This window comes from Zeus faber (assembly GCF_960531495.2).
Source record: "Zeus faber genome assembly, chromosome: 6".
In the NCBI taxonomy this organism is placed as follows: Eukaryota; Metazoa; Chordata; class Actinopteri; order Zeiformes; family Zeidae; genus Zeus; species Zeus faber.
The window spans coordinates 28,806,800-28,827,000 of record NC_137201.1 but is presented as its reverse complement, the minus strand read 5'-3'; the positions used below and the strand labels follow the sequence as shown (position 1 = coordinate 28,827,000).

Sequence of the window (20,201 nt, the reverse complement as noted above, 5' to 3'; positions counted from 1 at the left end):
CACGGTGCGATACACAGCCCACCTTACATATGCAAGTGTGTGTACAATCAAACTTTTAAATCACTAAAAGCAAAACGCCTTGAATGATTCAAGAACATTCCACTGACGTTGTGGATCGTGAGATCCCAGTTTAACTGATATTATTACTTCTGAATCCACGTCACAGGTCTCCCCGAGCTACTTTTGCCCCAATTCTTGCCCAAAATTTGAATTTGAATTACCCCAAATAGTAATTTCGGGTCAGCGTGTTGCTATTATCTAGAGCAGCACGCATTTCCACCAGCGGCAGTGACCAAGGAGTGACGACTCAACACCTCCACTCGACGCTTTACTCGGGAGCAACGTTGGCACCGCGCGTCTCGGCCGCCGCCGCCGCCCCGGGGCACCGACGCCGCTCTGCCAGAGGAGAGAGTGACACCTGGTGCACGCTCCAAGCTGCTCTCCAGGTGGTGAAGGCAATACATACAACTAGCCATTATTGCATAGTCATAGTGACTTTCTGTTATCTTCCTCAGCCTTAAATGTGTGTGTGTATATCTAATATATATATATATATATATATATATATATATATATATATATATATATATATATATATATATATATATATATATATATATATATATATATATACACATATATATATATATATATATATATATATATATTTTAAGGGGGTGTTTAAATTTAAATGAATACGAATCCCGTTTCTTCCACCTCTAGTATTAAATTAACCACAGGTGTCGCTGTCCCGTCAATTAACGTGTTTGTTTTGTCAACGCGCCTTTTCGCCTGCGGCAGCGGCTGCGCTAAACCGCGTTAGCCTTGTCGCTGTTGGCGCCAACTATGGCGGACAACGTTCACCACGCGTTCCCCGCGGGCTACGAGAGCGACGAGAGCCAAGACGAATGGGATGTCGGCTACTCTCCCACGACAGAGCCCCCCGGAGTGCAGGTAAATCAGGTCGAGGCAAGTCGCTCAAACGCTTGACATTTGTTTGGCGTGCCGCGTCCCTCCCCGTTGGATTCGAAAGTCAACGTTTGAAGTTTGCAGCCGTGTTAATCGGCCATAAAGGCATCCGCCCCTGCCAGAATTAGTGGTGGTCGGACGAAGGGCTAAATCATCGTACACATACGACAAGTATTGTAAATACGATAATAACTATCGTATTTGCACGATAGTTATCGTACATCTGGCGGCGCTGACTGGGAGGTTGGAGGTGGGTGGAGCCTAATTAATTGTATTTTTAATTAAATTATCTTAAGTTACTTTTGCTAATACAATTACTATATATTTATACGCTACATTTTGTGTTTTAATTATTGGTGCTCAGAAAAAATAAAATGTATAATAAATGTAATACTCCCTCTGGAATCTCGGGGTGGGTGGATCGATACCAAAGGTATCGATACTACCGATACTACGTCTCGTTTTGAAGATCGATCCTAGCGTCAATAGGATCGCTGAGGAAAATAAATAACCAAAAACAAAAAAACGGGATGGGTTTCTCCCTTTCGAAATCAGTGAAATAGCTTCTTCTCAAACGTTCTTCTGTGTCGTCACTTGCTCTCGCTCGGTGCCCGTCGCCGTGGCGGACGGGATCCCCTCCGCCCGCGCGTCGCGTACGTCGACGCCCACACGCCACACCCTGGTTGGAGTGAGTGCCCTGCGAAAATAAACACCGTCCGGTTCCTTTAGCACCGTCGCGATGGCGGATTCAACAGAGCGCTCCACATCAGCCACCCTGGATGTTAAGTCATGGTACCAAACCCGCCGGCCGGTTGGAAATGTGTCGGAATGGGAGGGTGGCTAGACGTATTCTGCAGAGCAAATAAAACATGAGCTGCAGATTCATCTCGTTCCGTGGCTGTTATTGTTGTGATTCCTGTTGAAATTTAATATGTATATCACTCATACGCACGCACGCACGCACGCACGCGGGGCGGTTGCGCGTGCATAGAATGTAATGTGATGCGGCAAACGCTGTCTCCCCGTTCCAGGATTTATTGCTTACAAGTAAAGTACTGACACAAAAACATCCATTTCATACTAATTAGATCCCATAGCAACTGGGAGACAGTGTGTCCCCTCTGTCCTTACAGGGGGACACACTGTTTTTTGGGGAAAGGAACGGGACAGTTGCTTAACTCAGTTGTGTTTTTAAAAATGTTGTTTCATACATGTAGGAAACAAACTAAAATAAGTCGATGCAAAATATTGACGGAAGCCTGTGCCCACCTCTGTCTGAAGGAGAAACAAAAAAATATATATTTGGCTACAGTTCTCTGAGTTGGGTTTACGTTTATAATTTTCAAACGAGTAAGAAACGAAGGAAACAAAATAAATCAAAATCTTTCTCTATGTTTTTTTTTTTTTGAGCACCTGCCCCTCTTTAATTCCCTGCACATGACTGTAGAGTGGGTAAGTGGGATCCGATCAACAGTAGTTTCTCGACAGCTCTGAGCGGAGAGGGCGAGAGCCTCCGCCCCTCTCCCTCTCTCTCTCTCTCTCTCTCTCCCTCCCCCTCCCTCATGTTTCAGAACACGGTAAACTGCATTTACACCGTTTCAATGCTTGGATTTTTCGTGGCGGATTAAGACAAAACAGAGGAAAAAAGTCGTCTGTCACTAATCGATTACAGATGATACAGACAAATGATTTAATCTTAAATCTGCCCCAAGCCTAGTAGGTCTGAAAAAATGTAGTACGTCCCATGACAGATTGTATGAAAAACCCTGTACTTTACTTTAAACACCGCCATTGTGACCCTCCCACTTTGATTCACAGGGCAGTGAGGCAGCAGCTGAGCTTGTGGAGGACGATGTGTCCAGGTTGAAACAAGCCATCAGCAGCAGCAATGTGTGTGCTGTTGAACAGCTGTTGGATAAAGGCAAGTATTCCTCTGTACATCTGTATAACAGGCAGTTATACTGACGTTTTAAATCATTTGACATGTTAACATTTCAAGATTCAAGATTCAAGATTCAAGATTTTTATTTGTCACATACATATACATACTTCCATACATATATGCAGTGAAATGTAATGCAACGCACCCGGTGATAGCACACAAGAAGTCCTAGGAAAAAGTACTAAAATAAAATAAAATAAAAAGTAGAAAATTACTTTCTAATAGACCGACTAACTGACTCCTAAAACGTAATACAGTAAGTGGAATACTTATAGAATAAGATAAAAAATATATAGAATAAAATACAATAAAAAATAAATTGAAATAAAATGGAATAGGTTGAAGGAATATGGCTATGTATATACAGATATGTGCATTTAAAGTGGCATGTGAATTAAAGTGGCATGTGAATGTGAATAGTGTGAGGTAGTGTTTGGGATAATACAGCACAGTATACAACAGTACGGCGCAGCAATACGGCATCACGAACAACCCTGAACAGTGATACAGTATGCGGTACAGTATGCTACATACAGTACAGTAGGTAGTGGAGCCTAGTGCATGGCTCAGTTAGGACCCCTGGTGAGGTCAGCATTGACAGTTCTGATGGCTTGAGGGAAGAAACTCCGTCTCAGTCTCTCTGTTCTCGCTGCGTGACTGCGGAGGCGCTTGCCTGACCGCAGCAGCTGAAACAGTCCGTTGTTGGGGTGATGAGGATCCTTCATGATCCTACGGGCTCTGCTACTACACCTCCTGGTGTATAACTCCTGCAAGGGGGGGAGGGTAGTTCCAGTGGTACGTTCAGCTGAACGCACCACCCTCTGCAGGGCCCGCCTGTCCTGGGCAGTACAGTTCCCAAACCAGGCAGTGATGTTGCCTGTCAGGATGCTCTCCACTGCTCCAGAATAGAAGGACTTGAGGATCCTCACCGAGACCCGGAATTTCCTCAGCTGCCTGAGGTGGTAGAGACGCTGCCTCGCCTTTCTCACCAGAGTGTCTGTGTGAACAGTCCATGTTAAGTCCTCAGTGATGTGGACTCCCAGATATCTGAAGCTGCTCACCCTATCGACAGAGGCCACATTCCAACTACACCCCGATTATTGCAGGTCATCATATTTTGGTGATGGCACCAAAGGTTCTAACTAAGGCATGATGACAAGGTTCAAACTAAGGCATTTTTTGACACAAACCTCAGTCTAAGTGGCCTCAATTCATAGCCAGGTTACTCTACTCGGAGGAGGATTTCACACAACCAGGTTCATATTGCAGTTATCGCTCTAAAAGGTTTTCTAAAATTTTTACTCCTTGCATTCATGAAATATTGATGTGCATCTGTGTATACTGTATGTTAAAACAAAATAGAAAACAAAATTAAATTTCAGTTATGCGGGCAAATTGTGGTCAATGGCACCTTGGTGAGTATATTGATGGTTGAGGTTCAGGTAGTCATATTCTTAGATTTTTTTGCTGTGGATAGGTGTGGATGTGGAGACCTGCCTTGGCTTTGGATGGACACCTCTGTTGTGTGCTGTCAACATGGCAAACTACAACATCGCCAAGCTGTTACTGGACAGAGGAGCCAGCGCCAACTTCAGCAAAGGTCAGACTGAGAGACCTTTGTGTAATTGATAGGGTTTGGTGTCAAGTACTGGTCACGAAATGTGGATTTGAAGATAAGTTTATCGACCCTGAGGATTAATTTGTTTTGTTTACTGTGCTCTCAACTTGTGTTGAGAAATTAGTATCAACATTGCTGATCGTGTATATTTTGTTACTCAGTTGCTTGGTTATGTGCGGCATCACTGCAGTGGTAACACAGAGGCTCGCCAATATGTGATGCAGGTACTCCTCACTTAACGAGTTCCGTTCCTAGGACCAGGTCGTTAAGCAAATTGGTCGATAAGTGAGGACCCGTGTTATTTCACGGTGGTGGCGTGTATATAGTAAATATAGTATATACATTGTTATTTCACGGTGAGGGGGTGTGTGTATATAGTATATATAGTGTTATTGCACAGTAAGGGGGTGTGTATATAGTATATATAGTGTATATAGTGTTATTTCACGGTGGGGGCATGAATATATAGTATATATAGTGTATATAGTGTTATTTCACGGTGGGGGCATGAATATATAGTTTATATAGTATATATAGTGTTATTTCACAGTAAGGGGGTGTGCATATAGTGTGTATAGTGTATATAGTGTATATAGTGTTATTTCACAGTAAGGGGGCGTGTATATTGTGTGTATATAGTGTATATAGTGTTAATTTCACAGTAAGGAGGCGTGGCGATTGCGAACACTAGTGTAGTGAATACTGACAGACTGCGGGGACGAGACTGAGAATGGTGATGATGTGTATATACAGTGTATATAGTATATACAGTTTAGTGTAAATAGTGTATTTAGCATATATAGTGTAAATAGTGTATATAGTGTAAATAGTATATATCGTGTATACAGTATATAAAGGGTGATGCGTGATGAGATGCTTCACGCTGAGACGTCATGGTATTGTACACAGCATGCAATACAGACTGGTCAGAGTGCTGGTCCCAACGGTCGTTAAACGGGTAGGTCCTTAAGTGAGGAGTATGTGTTTTTGCAAAAAATATTTAAATGCAAGGAGACAAAATCATATCAAATGCTGTCGTTGGCCTAATGTTTATCAAATTGAGGGCCCTTGAGGTGGAAAAAGATTGAGACTGCTCTAGATGACACAGTTTGTATAATGTGGCATAGTAGATAAAAGCCCGCCAGCAAATTTAATCAAACCAGTAATAGAATACACCAGAACGCAGGAAATGACATTGCAATAAAAAAAACAAAAACATTTCAAATGCTTCCTATGAAAGCTACATACAAATATGAAAACTCAGCTTGTGTCCGAGTCATAGAGAACTGCGGCGGACGGAACTGTGAAGCAGCAGCCACATCGCAGCGGGGACGTTCGGCCTCATGCATCATGCGGCAGTGGCTAATTGTGCTGGTGTCCCAGTTCTGCTTTGCTCTTCCTTCCGGCATCTTCTTTCAATTTCCCCGCCTGTCTCTGGCCAAAGGCTTGCGGCGCAGCTCGCACTCCGCATCGCTACGCCTCATCTGCCATTACTTAATGCAGATGACGTTGAAGAAAAACTGTAGCAGAAACAACGGCTCTGAACCGCCACTTTGTTTTTAGTTCGCCAGCCGTCCACCACAGGAGGAGAAATTGAAGGCATCTGTTGTGTCCTAGTCAGTCAGGGGAATGGGAACCCGAAGGTTTGTGTGTTAGGCACTTCCAAACCACTTTTAGGTTGAGGTGAAAGTCCACTCTCAGCCATTTCACTAGAAAGGTTAAATGAGGCTAGTGGTTCTAGCACGTTAAAAAAAACGGAGGAAGTCCAATATCTAGTCCAATTAGCTGTCCGGCTTACATTTTAAGAATAAATGCTGCATCATTCGTAAGTCATTAAATATATTTTCATGTGTTTTTATCGCTTACACCCGTTTACAAACAGTTAATTACTTCTCTTTTATTCTGGAGGTTGGAGTGGATGGAGGAAGAGTCGGTTCGGCTCTGAGTTTTAAATGGAATTCCCACAGGAATCATTTAATTCTGTCAAAATGATTTATTTTGGTGGAATGCAAAGTTTAAATCGGTCACATTTAATATGAATCACACCAAATGCCTGCATCCTTTTTTGCATTTGACTTTAATTAAGTCCTCACTAATACAGTGTTGTGTTTAGTGCCTCTAAGGCGATCTAATGCTGATCTGAAAGCTTGACCTCTGACCAATCACATTTGTTGATATAGAACTAAGCCCCGCCCCCTCCCCCGTGGACAGGTTGCGCTTGTAAACACAGTAAACACACACATAAGGAGCGGAGACAGAGCCGCAGGTTCTAGAACTATACGGAGAATCAGAGAGATGATGTGTCGTTGGGACACAATTCCATAGTGGAGGTTTTTTTTATATTTAAGTTCGGACCCAAAGCAGACGGTAAATATTCATTGTGTAAAATCTGTCGACGGGACGTCACGAAGAAGATGAACAACACCACACAATGTATTATTTATTTAGACCTACTTGCCATATTTATTTTGCTTTTGATTTGATCAAAATGTTATTTTAGTGAAATGTTAATTAAAGCAGCTGCACTTTTTACTTATTGAAATAGCTTGACTGATGGATTTTATTTTAAGTATTCAATTAAAAATATGATACATCTACATGCCTTGATGATTTCATTCTCTGTATAACCTGCATATCAATTGTCTTTAAGCTCAATAAACACATAATATTTGACCGGAATCGCTCCCATTTGTCCGGGAAATTGAAAGCTTCTGGGACACGTTGACCGGCACTAATGTTTTCTAATGGAAACTCTGGGCGGGGCTTATTTCTGTATCAACAAAGGTGATTGGTTAGAGGTGAAAGGTCAGCTTTAGATCATCCAAACTGACTGGTTTTCCATTGCAACTTGCCGAACGTGGACATTAGCAGATCTGCAGATTTATTTATTTTTTTTTTAATCAAAATGTGTTTAGTCTATGTTATTTCGACATTGGGGGGAATCTCGATTATTATTGTTAATATTTTATCGCCCAGCACTTATTAAAATTGTGCTTAGAGGGAATTATTTCTGCCGGACATTATGACTCGAGAGATTTAACTATGTCAAACTTCAACAGATCTTCCCGGTCAAAAACCGGCAATTACCGGATAATGGAAACTCTGGTTTAGTGATATATTGTATTCAAAAACGTTTTTTACTCTACTCTTACTTTACTGTACTCAACACAAGAGTACATACGGAATAGAATCCAAATTAGTCTTTCAAAGTGCATGTACTCATCATGAGCACTTGTGAAAGGCATTATTAATATTTATTTTGGGACAACATATAATCAAGACCTCAATCTTGATTGACGTCAACCAATCAATACAAAATAAATAACTACAACCTGGTAGGCTCAAGTAATCAAGCATGCTGTAAATTATGTATTCAGGAGTCAGTGTGGCAATGTTAATATCAACAAAAACAAAATTGAAGCATGGCTTTGTTTCCCCTCACATCCTTAGTAAATGTGTGTCCGTGGGTGCGTATCTGTGTATACGGGTGACTGACGACACATGGCGTCCGACACTGGAGGCAGGTGAAGGAAACGATTAAGCGCCTGAGAGGCATTTGGTCACTTCCTGTCGGCGAGGCGCAGGAATGCGTGAGGGATTGATCAGAGTCTCGTCGCCACGCTGTCGTCATTGCTCCAGACCAACACACAGCACTGCAGTTTATTTACCTCGGGCCTGGTTTACACACGTAAACACACACAAACAGACCTGGCACACACACATCATCGCATGCAGATAAGATGCATGCCGCGCGCACACACACACACACACACACACACACGTGTATACACACACAGTTGCATAGCCACAAATCGTTGTATGTGTGCACACAAGCGCACGCGGTCACAGTGCCACAAATACAAACATGGATACAGATGTGTGTGCAAAGGGTCCAAGTCATTGGCGAACCAAAACGAGCCGTGAAAGGATCGCTATCTTCTGCAGACTTCTCTGAAGACTACAACACTTCCTGATACCAGATAAAGGACTTTACCTCACAACCCTCCGGCTCAAACATGATGTAAGGCTATGCTGCATAACTGGTTAACAATCATAATTACTACGGTATAGTTTCTGCTCCCTATGACCACACTTAACAATTAATAGCTCTTATTTACACACACACACACACACACACACACACACTTGTATACCGACAGACAGCAAGGTGAGGATCGGCTCATTGTAAGCAGCTAGGGGTCAGGTGTTTTCTGCTTTACCTTATTAGCTACTCCTGTGACATATTTGACTAGATAAAAGATCACAGGGTTAAAAAAATAAAGATAAAAATTTAATCATTTACATATTTTGATTGAAGTTTGGTTATGTTTTTTGCGTCATTTCCTAGTTGAAACTTACAAGACATCCTGTGCTAGGCTGAGAAGAATGAAGTTGTTTATTCAATACCAAACCCGGTTGGTCCATTTGTAAACTTCACAAACATACAATAAGTGGTCATGGAAAGTAATATGAAACAATATCACTTCAACATTCCCCAATTGTTAGTGCCATGCAGAAATTAGATGCATATTTTTAGCATTTTCTCTGTGGGCCACTAGGGCCAGTCGCTCACCTTAATTTTTACTGGGCCCAAGCAAAATATGAAACATCTGTGTTTTCCACCCAGTGAAAGTGATGTTTAGACATATTCCATGATTTGCTTTGTATGTTGACGATATCCCACAAAAGCTGACCAGGCCAATTTGTTCTTCAATGGGATGGACGGTTGTTGATGTCCAGGATACGTGAAATAATTCTTACTCTTTGCCTTGCATGTTAAAGCTGCTCAATCTCCCTGTGGGAGTATACTGTACACCGATCAGCCACAACATTAAAACCAGTGACAGGTGAAGTGACATATAAACGGCTCTTTCCTGTAGGCTAGGCCTATGTGTTATGATGAAATGAGATTAATTGATGTGAATAACATATCTTTATTTAACTATTGAATTGTAAAAAGAAAAACCTTCAATCACGTAGGATATTGACTCATTGATTTAACTTCAAGCCTTGTAATTGTTTGAATCTGAAAATTAACATTCGAAAAATATCCAGTGTTTCAGCAGAAATGTGTTGTTTTTTATAAAAATGTTGTGCGTGCACGTCGACATACATCCTACAGCCATCCATACATCCTCTTGGTGCGCGCAAGTGAATGAGCTTTGTCCGAGCGCCGCACCGTGTGCTCAGGGACAGCTTCATGCCCATTAAATAAATACAAACAAACAGACACAGTGTTCTTCACTCTACACGTGTTCTGAGCTCTGCTAGCAACACACGGCCAGCACAGCGCACCGCGGGGGGGGGGTGTAAGAGAGTCCTGGAGAAAGTGTCCTATTATGCACGGTTTAGTTTGATAAGGAGACGTAAAATCAAAACACACTGTTCTGGTGCGCTGAGCGCGCGCAGCTTCGTCAACGTCGAGGAGGGACACAGGTGATCGCTCCCTCTCCGCACATGTTAGAATCTAATTGCGATCACCTGTGGGTGAATATTTAAAAAGACTAAGGATTCAGTCGTTGCATAAGAATCTTATTGTCAAGATTTACAGGTTCATGTATTAATATCAATGCATTTATATTATGTTATCTTATGTTTTTCAAAGCATATTTGACAAGCGCCCTTTCTAATTTCCAAACGCACCGATTGTTTTAATTTGCCAGCCACAAGCTGACAATGTTTTCGGGAGCATCAAGATGCCTTGATGTTTTCATTTACTGAAGGAGTCAAGGAGCAGCCAAACCTGAATCTCGGAATTGCTGGCCATTATGTTTTTTTTGTTTTTTTTTTGCTTGTTTTCTTGTCATTTGGATGTTACTTGATTGTGAAATATATTCATGAAATAGTTGCAACATTCTGTTTTTGTATAACATGTTTTCAATGATTTGCTGTCAAGGACACTTGTATATAAAATGACATACCTTGTATATTTTCGAACGTATAATTATTCAATCCAATTTCACACATATTCATGTTTGCGAACATACACACACACCAGTTGAAGCAGTTGGGAAACATTAGGTGATTGCTCTGTAGGCACAATTTAACTCAAAATGCCACCTCTACAGCGCCATGCAGACATTGTAAGGACTTTGGTAATGTGCTCTGTATGTCAAATTGATAGTGTTCCAGAAGTAGAGCAATAATGCATACAGTAAGGTGTTTTATTTATATAAATATACAGTATAATTTTAAAAAATGTCAAAAGACAAATTTAAAAAAACATTAAAAAAGAAAGTGTGTTTAAAAAAAACAAAACATACAATTGATTTACTTTTTTCCGTCCCCTAAAGTTCTCGATCATTTTGTCTGAAGACTGAATGACATTTTGCTATATGTTCCCAGACCAGTGCACCACACTGATGGGGGCCTGCATGGCATCTGGCAGTGAAGACGCCATCATCCGCTGTGTGGAACTTCTACTCTCTAGGCATGCTGATTCCAACATGGTGGACCGGTGAGAGGACACACACACACACTCACACACACACACACACACACACACATACACACACACACACACACATACTTTCTCACATGCACAAACACAATCACACCCAAGCAGAAACAGTCCACCCAGATCTGGAACCAAAGGCTGGAGACGCAGAGGACGCTGTATGGCATTTCCCGTGCTGTGTCTCATTATGTTTGACGGCCATGTGGTAGCGTTGTGGGCCGCGGTGCTACGTGTGGTGTGTATATTTGTGTGTTTGCCGTGGAATGTCCTGTTATGGCATGTGCATGTTTCGGACTGGTATCAGACTAACGGACAAACAAACAGGAGTGTAAACAGGGGTTGGGACAGGGATGTGTGGTGACCTGCCACCGGCTAAACGCTGAAGCATTCCCAATGCGACGACTCTCCACTCCACCGTTGATTTGGGAAGGTGACGAGCAAGGATTTTGTTCTAAATATACTCAGGGGCATATTATCCTAGTTACAAGTGATGCTAGTTAAAATTATTTATTAATCGCTTACATCACAAGTAAGAAAAAAATAAGAAGTGAAAATAGATACATCTGAAGTATCGCTTTAATTGCGGATGAGATGGAAGGAGGTCAATACACTTCCTTTGCATCTGTAAATGTTTCTGATGACTAACTGAGAATTCAGTTTCCATTGCACTACAATAAATCTAATTAATCTCTTGCCAAGTCAGGAAGTGTTGAACAAAAATGGTAAGCTGTTTTAGCTAATTTCCAGATTGCTCTTTGAACATTTTTGACATCCTTATTTAGGTACGATGCATTGTGTAATAGATTGAACACAGTTTTTACCAGATGCAAAAGATATAGAGGATATTCTTTTTTTTTTTGTTTGTTTAATAGAATACAGAAGAGATGAAATAACACATTTTATGACTTGTTAAAGATGGAGATTTGTTTTTTTGCAGCATAGCTGCCAGTTTACTGGTGTAAAACCTACCACACAGAGTATGAAGACAGCACATGCCCACACGGACACATTGAGCTTTTAGGATATGTATTGTTTCCTCTTCAGACATAATATTTGAAGAACGTTAACGAGAGACAGGGGGGACGTGCGCGAGGGCGGACAGGCGAGACGAGAGGAGCTGAGGCGTTGATGGAGCCTTTGAGCCAGAGGAGAACATAAAGGCAAAGTGGCTTCATGTTGGAAATAAACCTCCTCTTCCTCTGCCCTCGTTCCCTGCTTACGTCTGAATATCAAACCAACAATTAACACCAGATGTGTGTACTTCCATTGGACTGTAAACACACCATGTCATCTCTCTATTGGTCTGCGGGAACCATATGTGGGGTCCGCTTTCTGTACCTGCTCCACAGTTCTTCATTGTCTTCACCGTGTTCAGTAATCTACACTGGGCCTCTTCTAAATCCTTAAAACATTCCAGATATGTGGTGTCGTCATTAGGTTTCAACTTAAACATAATTCAAGATTTTAACCGTTTTTATGAATTAATTTTTATTAATAAATTTTTATTTTTTTATTTTACAAAATAAATAGTGCAGTAACCCACAGTGGTTGGTGCACAAATGGCTTTGATGTGGAAGGCACACATCACAGTTGGAAGTGGTGTTTCAAAATAAAAGTTCTCCAGTACACTTTAAAAATATATGTATACATCATATGGACATACTGTATATGCCCGCGGTCCACCCGAAATAGTCAGTCAGTACCCACTAGAGCCACTGCACAATAGGATACAGACTTATTTTTGTCCCTTTCTCTGCCTTAATGTTCCCTTGTTGTAATTTTTCTTTGCTGGTTAAATAATCCCACACTAGTGGAAGATGACACAACAGATGCACATTGAGGAACACCTTAGGTACAGCTCTTCCTCAGAGCCTCAGAGGACAATTCATAGTGGGGAGCGAAACTCAAAATGAAGTGGGATTATTTCTTGGCAGTGCTCACTGTTTTCATTATGTGTAACCAGAACAATGGAGTGCCCCGTCCCAGTGACTTGCTAAAACAATGAGTCTGTTTCTTTTTTTTATCTTTCAATCAATCATCCTTAAAGCCATCTTGTTTACCTTGGATTGTCTGCAAACTGATCTTTTGTCTATTTGGGAACTCGCCAAAACGAGTCATCTCAAGCACACACACACACACACACACACACACACACACACACACACACACACACACAATATTACATGACCTTGTACCCTGGCTTACAGTGATACCAGGCTCTTGGGAACATAGAGCAGCAAGAGCCGCTGAAGCACACGAGTGACGCTCCCTCCACCCGAGTAAAAGAGGATGTAAACAGTCCAAAGGCTCTGTGGAAGGAGGAAGCATTAAACCCTTCGCTGTCGTTAATAACTGCCGCACTACAAAAGCCTGAGAAACTGTTCATGCGTTTGATCTCTCCACAGATTGCCGTGTTGCTGACATTTATATTGTTAGATGAAAATTGTTATAAATTGCTTGACATCCCACCTGTAACTAGATAATGTTTATGGTGAGCCAACAAGGACCTCATCAGGCTGCACTCCTAATTCCATACAAATGACATACCTGTTTCTTTGGTACTTTCTTATTTCATCATGAACATGTTCCTCGTTAACAAAAACAAAAATATATCTTTATATCTTAGTTCAATACCAGGCTAAAGAACAGGGACTTTATTGACACATTTTGGGTGTATCTAGCCTAGGAAGTCAAAGTCTTCACTGTCCGGACTCAGGATTGGTCGATACTTTGATTAATCCCCAGTAAAAACCCAATTCCAATCTCTCTCGGCACAGTGTTGAACAATTGAGGTGCCAATGGTCATGGTAATAACTCCTTGTCCGTCACCATGTTATTTCCCCATCTTTCTTTTTTACAGACACAAACATCCTTTATCTTTATATCTGAACCTCCCCCCTTTGCTCTCTCTGACATACATCCCCAGTCTTCCTGGGAACACGTCGGGTGGAGTGATTAATAGACCCACATCTTCCCCACCTCTCTAGATTGATAAACACCTTCTGTGTTTGAGTCACAGGTAATAAATGACTACCAGTGGTTGTTTACGCCCTGGCTGACGTGGAACCCAACACAGTCGTCACAGGGCACAAGTGAATGCCTATGAACGTTGTTCTGCCAAAGGTTTAAAATTTAACTTACTTGGTATTTTAGCCAATACTCTTGTCAAAGTAATGCACAAGGAATGACAAGGCTCCGGGTGTGGAAGGTTGCTCAAAAACACCTCGACACAAAGGCTGACTGTCAAGCTCATATATAGTTATTAAAATAACTAGGCTATTGTGGATTTTTTTTTATATTGTTCAGCAAATGAGTTCTTAATGTAAAGCGTGCTGGGGATGGAGAAGGCACGTCAGTACCTTCAACCCAATTGGATAAAAAAACAAAAACAACACCAGTTTTAAATAGGGCTGCCCCCTGGAAGTCGACGAGTCGAATCATCAGTCGGAAACCCCGTCAGTCGACTGAGATTCTTCAAGTCGAGCAGGTTTTGTTTTGTTTTGTTTTTTTTGTAGGTCAGTGTGCATTACAGTAACAGGATAAAACGGAAAGAAACTTTCACATTTCACAGGGATAACATTTCAATGAGGAATTATAAATAAGGGAAATCGTAAATATATTTTGTGTTCTGAACATTGCTCTCCATGCGCTCCGATTGCTGTACCCCGCTCCTCCAAATAAAACAACTAAAAACAGTATGTTTTCAGTTGGTTACGAGTAGGGGGAGTGATCGCTAAGATTTAGCGACTTATAGATACCGGTTATTGACCCGGTACTTAAAAGGTACTCTTATTGTTTTTTTTTTTTGTTTTTTTTTACAGAAACATTAAAGCAAATGAAGAGCATAATAACGCTGCTTTATTTTCTGCGCATTAGGCATGGAGAGGGGGCGACCGCGGCGCAAAATGCGCCCTCGACTCCTCGTGCGTGCGTGAGGCAGGCAGAGGAAGCCAGCCCCGCCCCACTCGCACATATCTCCATATCTCCGGAGATGGAGCGGGAGAAGTGTCTCTTCTGATAATAGCAAAAATGCTTCTTAGACAAATATCTTAATCTTATTGCAAGTAAGAAACGGGTTTTATGTCCTTAAAAAAAACATAAAATCAATTTTCTTTATTTCTCCAATACCCTTAACAGTGCCGGCTACGTCGGAACTTATCGATACTACAGTCTTCAGTAATTTAACTCTGGGGCCTGTATAATACCGGATCTCCATACCCAACCCTAGGCATTCCATTCCAGACAAATGGGTCGTTCTTTTTTTCGACAAATCTTGTTCTGTTTCTTTTCATCATTTGCACCAAAGTTTACAAGTCGTAAACTCAGTGAAAGGTCATTTGTAACATTTTTCTGCCTCATCTTTGGAATATGTCATTTCAGCCCATCTCACTGGTAATCCCAGCATGCGTAGCGCGAATGTGTAAACAAATTTGTGTCTACCACACACAACATTAAGTGCTAGAGTGTCTTCCCTGCGAGGCTGCGCTGAGTAGATCTAAACTCATTGCATCATGTGGAATGCATAGTGACCATGTCCTTTGGCGGCCGCGGGTGCTCCATTGTACTACATATTTTTAGAGCTTTACACATTGCAGACCATAGACCCCTTTTGGACTCTGTTTGGAAAGCCTTATATGTCGATTTTTTTTTTTATTCCTTTCATTTTTATATTTGAAGAGCATATGACATCACAAAAAAATTGTTTACACCATGCGTGTAATTTGAATTTCCTATCAGTTGGTGGCTTGTGTAGCAAACTGTTTTAAATGATTGCCTCACAGATGAGTCATGTTGTGCATAGGAGTGGTGCACAAAATACTTGTTCCTAAGTATACAATAGTCATTTTAACTTTTTTTTTTTAAATTTGGTACATGTTAAATATTTATCCAAGGAACAATGATGCCCCCCCTCCCCCATCCACTCCCATTAGATGAATCACACGTTTGATTCATCTATTTGCAATATTATAACAATTTAATGACTGAATGTGGCTACCTGTTGCTCTCTTCGGTTGGTCTCTCTTATGCCCCCCAGTTTGAAACCAAGGGAGCTTGAATACACTTTGGCACAAATTGTGCATGTGAAGGACACACGTGAACCGATATGAACTGTGGAGTCTTCGATGCAACAATGCGTTCCCTCCTCTATTATCCGAATACTCAACACACGGCTGGGTCTGTGTCGCCCCCTTGTGGATACCCATGCCCCTGATGATATTTTCTCTAAAAATCTATTCCTCCGCTTTTGTCCACTCTGCCTCAATCATAACCACATGTTCGGTCACCTCCCCTTCTTTTCTCCTTTAACATGGGAATCTCCTCTCTCCAGCGAAGGCATGACCTGTCTGATGCTAGCAGCCAGGAAGGGCTACAGTAAGCTCATCAACCTGCTGGTGTCTCACGGGGCTCGGATCAATGTCCAGAACTTCAATGGATACACAGTGCGTCATCACATTACACTAGCACAGACATGAGAAGAAAGTGAGAATATGAACCATATGTGTGTCATTAAAGTGGTAATTGTTGCCTGATTGCCTGATTTATTGTTAGAATCATGGCGACATGATGGTATTTAAACAAATAACAAAAAATACAAATCATTTCACCAGTCACAATGGGAGGTTACACTATACCACTGTGAGGGAGAGTTGGGTGTATTTTGAATATTTATTTATATGTCACTTAATGTCAGTAGTAATACTTTGGTTTTGGACTGTTGCAGAGTGGGGCTGAGTGACATGAAAGGATTTATTTTTTGCACAATGTCCTTATATCTCAATGCATGATGCATGTGCGTATATGACAATAGAATGTTATTCATTCAGAATCCCACATTACATCCACTAACACTCTTTTAATTGGTTTATACAATAAATGCCTTTTATATGGTAAGGTATGACATTCAGTTCCTTCAAGTAGAATTTCTGGCCTCATTGTGAGAAATTGTATGTGACCTCGTTGTCATCATTAAGACTTTTTAAGATATTTTTCAGCCAGCCGTACTGTGTGGTTGATGCTAGCGTGTGTTCTGCAGGCTCTCTCTGTAGCAGTACAGTATGGCAGAGAGGAGGCAGTGCTGAAGCTTCTCCAGCTGGGAGCTGATAAGAGCATCAGGACCAAGGATGGCAAGAGTCCTGCACAACTGGCTCTGATCCTCAAGCATACACCGGTATCTGGAAGTCATGGACTACACAGTTATTAACCGTTTATAATGACGTATTATTTAAAGCTACATGTTTTTGTAAACTGTGTTTTCACGACCCATCTCGACCCTTTTCACGACCCTTCATGTTCTAGGCTGGACACATTTTAAGACCCATGTCTGTCAATTTTGTCAAGATTATTTACTTGTGCTCTTTATCACAATTACGGTCTCAAAAGTCTTTACTAGCCCACATTCCTGACACAGTTTAACTGAACTCCTTAGTGTTGGACAGGCAACGAGTGTCTCCGCATCATGGATGTTAAACATTCAAAACCACAGTGTATTTCAATTGCTGTGCCCCGCAGATAACCAGGATCCTTGCCGCTCCAGTCCTGACCACCTCCAGCCTCAAGGCGAACGCCCCTTCCAATGCACTGGAGAACGACTCTGAGCTCCCCACTTCCAGCGAGAGGTGAGAACAGCACAGAGACGTGTCCTTTGCACGCCTCTAGTCTAACCCCTCGGGTAGATCACTACTTGCAGAAGTGGACTTGTGACATTACATTTCCTCATTTAGCAGACGCTTTTATCCAAAGCGACTTACAATTATTCAAACACCGACGGACGCAGCCATCAGGAGCAATGAGGGGTTAAGTGTCTTGCTCAAGGACACTACAGCATGATAGCAGGAGGAGCCTGGGATCGAACCAGCAACCATTAGATTACTAGACGACCAGCTCTACCTCCTGAGCTACCGTCCCCTCCACTTAAATGTTCTCACTGTCTCATGTCAGCAATGTCAGGAATGTCTTTAAATGCTGACAGTGATGTAATTGGGTTTTCTTTATTTTGTAGAACCTACTCTGGTGCGTGCCAGTTGTCCTCAGAAGCGTATATATTTATGACGTTTAATACGCTGCGCTCTGTTTAATCCAATTGTCTTCTGGTAATACTTGAACTTTATTTTTTTCAAACATAATAAAGGTTAATAGTGATAAAATAATACCTGGCACTTATGATTAAGAGGTTGTATCTTATATTTCTTAGTTAAAATCCAATTGCGACTATATAGGTCACATGATCTCTGAACTCCGTCCACTTGCGCATGCGTGCTGTGCGTGGCGCCATCTTGGTGTGGTGGCAATTGTTGATCACAAACTCCATGCACAATACTGAACCGCCGATCTGGATGTCACTTGAAGGACGCCATGTTCGAACTGCCCTGAATACAAATCTGATTCAGATTATCTGTGGGTTTGGCGGATGCATGACATCCATTAAGTCCTGTCATCAATTACATCTGCGCGTGCCACCATCTTGGTGTGGTCCTGCTTGTTGGCCAATCACTAGACTGGAATGCTATCATGTGACCTTTGCGCGCCGTCATTTGCACATGCGGGCACTTTTACTTAATTATTCCACGATAAATTACCGATCTGGATCAAACTTGGATGACGGCATGTCGGAACTGCCCTGAATACACATTTTATTCGGGGCTGGACCCCTAATAATGCATTTTGAAAAGGTGCAATCTTTAAAAAAAAAAAAAGGATGTGCTACAGGTCTTACATAGTGGAACTCATGCTAAGCTCAGGCTCACGTGTGGTTGAAAGGTCAGTGATTATAACTGGAAGCCAAACTCATATAAACCTTAAAGTCTATTACTATTATTTTTAAATCTGTTCTAAAGTGAACAGGTAACCAATGTGGTGATGGTAAAATCTGAATGATGTTTTCTCTTCTATTTGATCTACTGAGGCTGCCCCCAACAAGCCCCCTGGGACCGCGATAAAGGACTGTACCAAAACTGTTATTTGACTCCACTCTTTGTTGCCCTCTGTTGGATAGTTTGTAAATGGGTGCATTTGAGCAGGTATTCTGGAGCCATTGTTCTACCAGACATAAACAACAATAAACATCCCCCATGAGTGTTTAGTCCCACCCAGGGGCTGCTGGGTAATTAATGTTTCGGTCAACACTGTGTCAAAGCTCATCCTCCTCCAGCGGCTGCAGCCTGGTGGTCCTGCCTGGCTCTCATGTCATCTGAAAAGAAATTCAAACTTTGGCTGAATATTTCCGATTTAACATATTTTTAAAGCGTCAATGTGAGCAGAAAAGTATGTGCGTTCATTTTTATCCACATATGTGGATGTGTTGATTATTCAGTGAATAGACCTAAAGACCTTATTTACACAGTTTTATAATCGAGATCAATGTTGATCAGTTCTGGGTCATAGATCAATATGACCCAGACTTTGACATAATACAAGGTCAGAGATATTTTAGGGAGTTTTGTTCTGATAAAATTGCCATACAGTTAAATGTGATGAAGACCAGTTTGATTAATCTATTCTCTTGATTACATAAACTAAGCTAGTAAACTTTATTGTATAATTTTCCGCAGATTAATTGTGAAGTCTTGCGTGTCTTTCTGTCCTCGCTCAGTCATTCAAAGCTGGGAGACATTGCGCTTTTCCTGCACGGACTCAACCTGGGCTACCTCACTGATGTCATGATTGTAAGTAGACAAATGTTCTATCCTCTTAGAGTTTTGGAAACTATTTTAGAAATTTAATGGCAATAACGTGTATTTTTTTTTATTTATCACGACAGGCATAACATTTTGTGAAAATGAAAGACAAATTCATCAGTTATTTGAAATTCATATCCAAAATTATTTTGCCGTTTCTTTTAAAATTTTTGTCTACATTACTATGTGATTTATAGGACTGGCTATGGGGCAGCTTGGAAATTAATAAAAATTTAGAAAAATATTGTGACTGTTTCAAATAAACCAGCAATGGCTATGATGCAAAGTGAAATGTGTAGAACTGACCAGCGTTCCAGGTCAAAGTTTACCCTGAGGGATGAGATGATATACAGATGTTTACCTCTACCAAATGTAAAATTGTGAAATGTTCTCAAAAAATGTAATAACTCACTACCATGCTTTAGATTTCTTGTCTATATCGAGGCCTTCAAAATGTTTTAGTTTGACATATCTAATATAACAATAGACTTCTTTATTAGATCCCAATTTTAAGATTGTATTTTATATAATGTGGATTAC

The 20,201-nt window shown here is 41.2% G+C and overlaps 1 protein-coding gene across 1 annotated transcript in view; it reads left to right on the top strand.

The window, feature by feature from the left end:
• Positions 1-846: 846 nt before the first annotated feature.
• The window catches only part of asz1 (ankyrin repeat, SAM and basic leucine zipper domain containing 1), a gene marked incomplete at both ends in the record, with an annotated part of 29,785 nt that continues 10,430 nt past the window's right edge, over positions 847-20,201 (top strand). Inside the window, 8 exons of the mRNA XM_080002919.1 lie at positions 847-954; positions 2,788-2,890; positions 4,389-4,511; positions 10,875-10,986; positions 16,316-16,427; positions 17,021-17,155; positions 17,497-17,603; positions 19,577-19,649. Of these exons, the coding sequence (XP_079859045.1) occupies positions 847-954; positions 2,788-2,890; positions 4,389-4,511; positions 10,875-10,986; positions 16,316-16,427; positions 17,021-17,155; positions 17,497-17,603; positions 19,577-19,649 (873 nt within the window). The remainder of the gene's footprint in view (positions 955-2,787; positions 2,891-4,388; positions 4,512-10,874; positions 10,987-16,315; positions 16,428-17,020; positions 17,156-17,496; positions 17,604-19,576; positions 19,650-20,201) is intronic.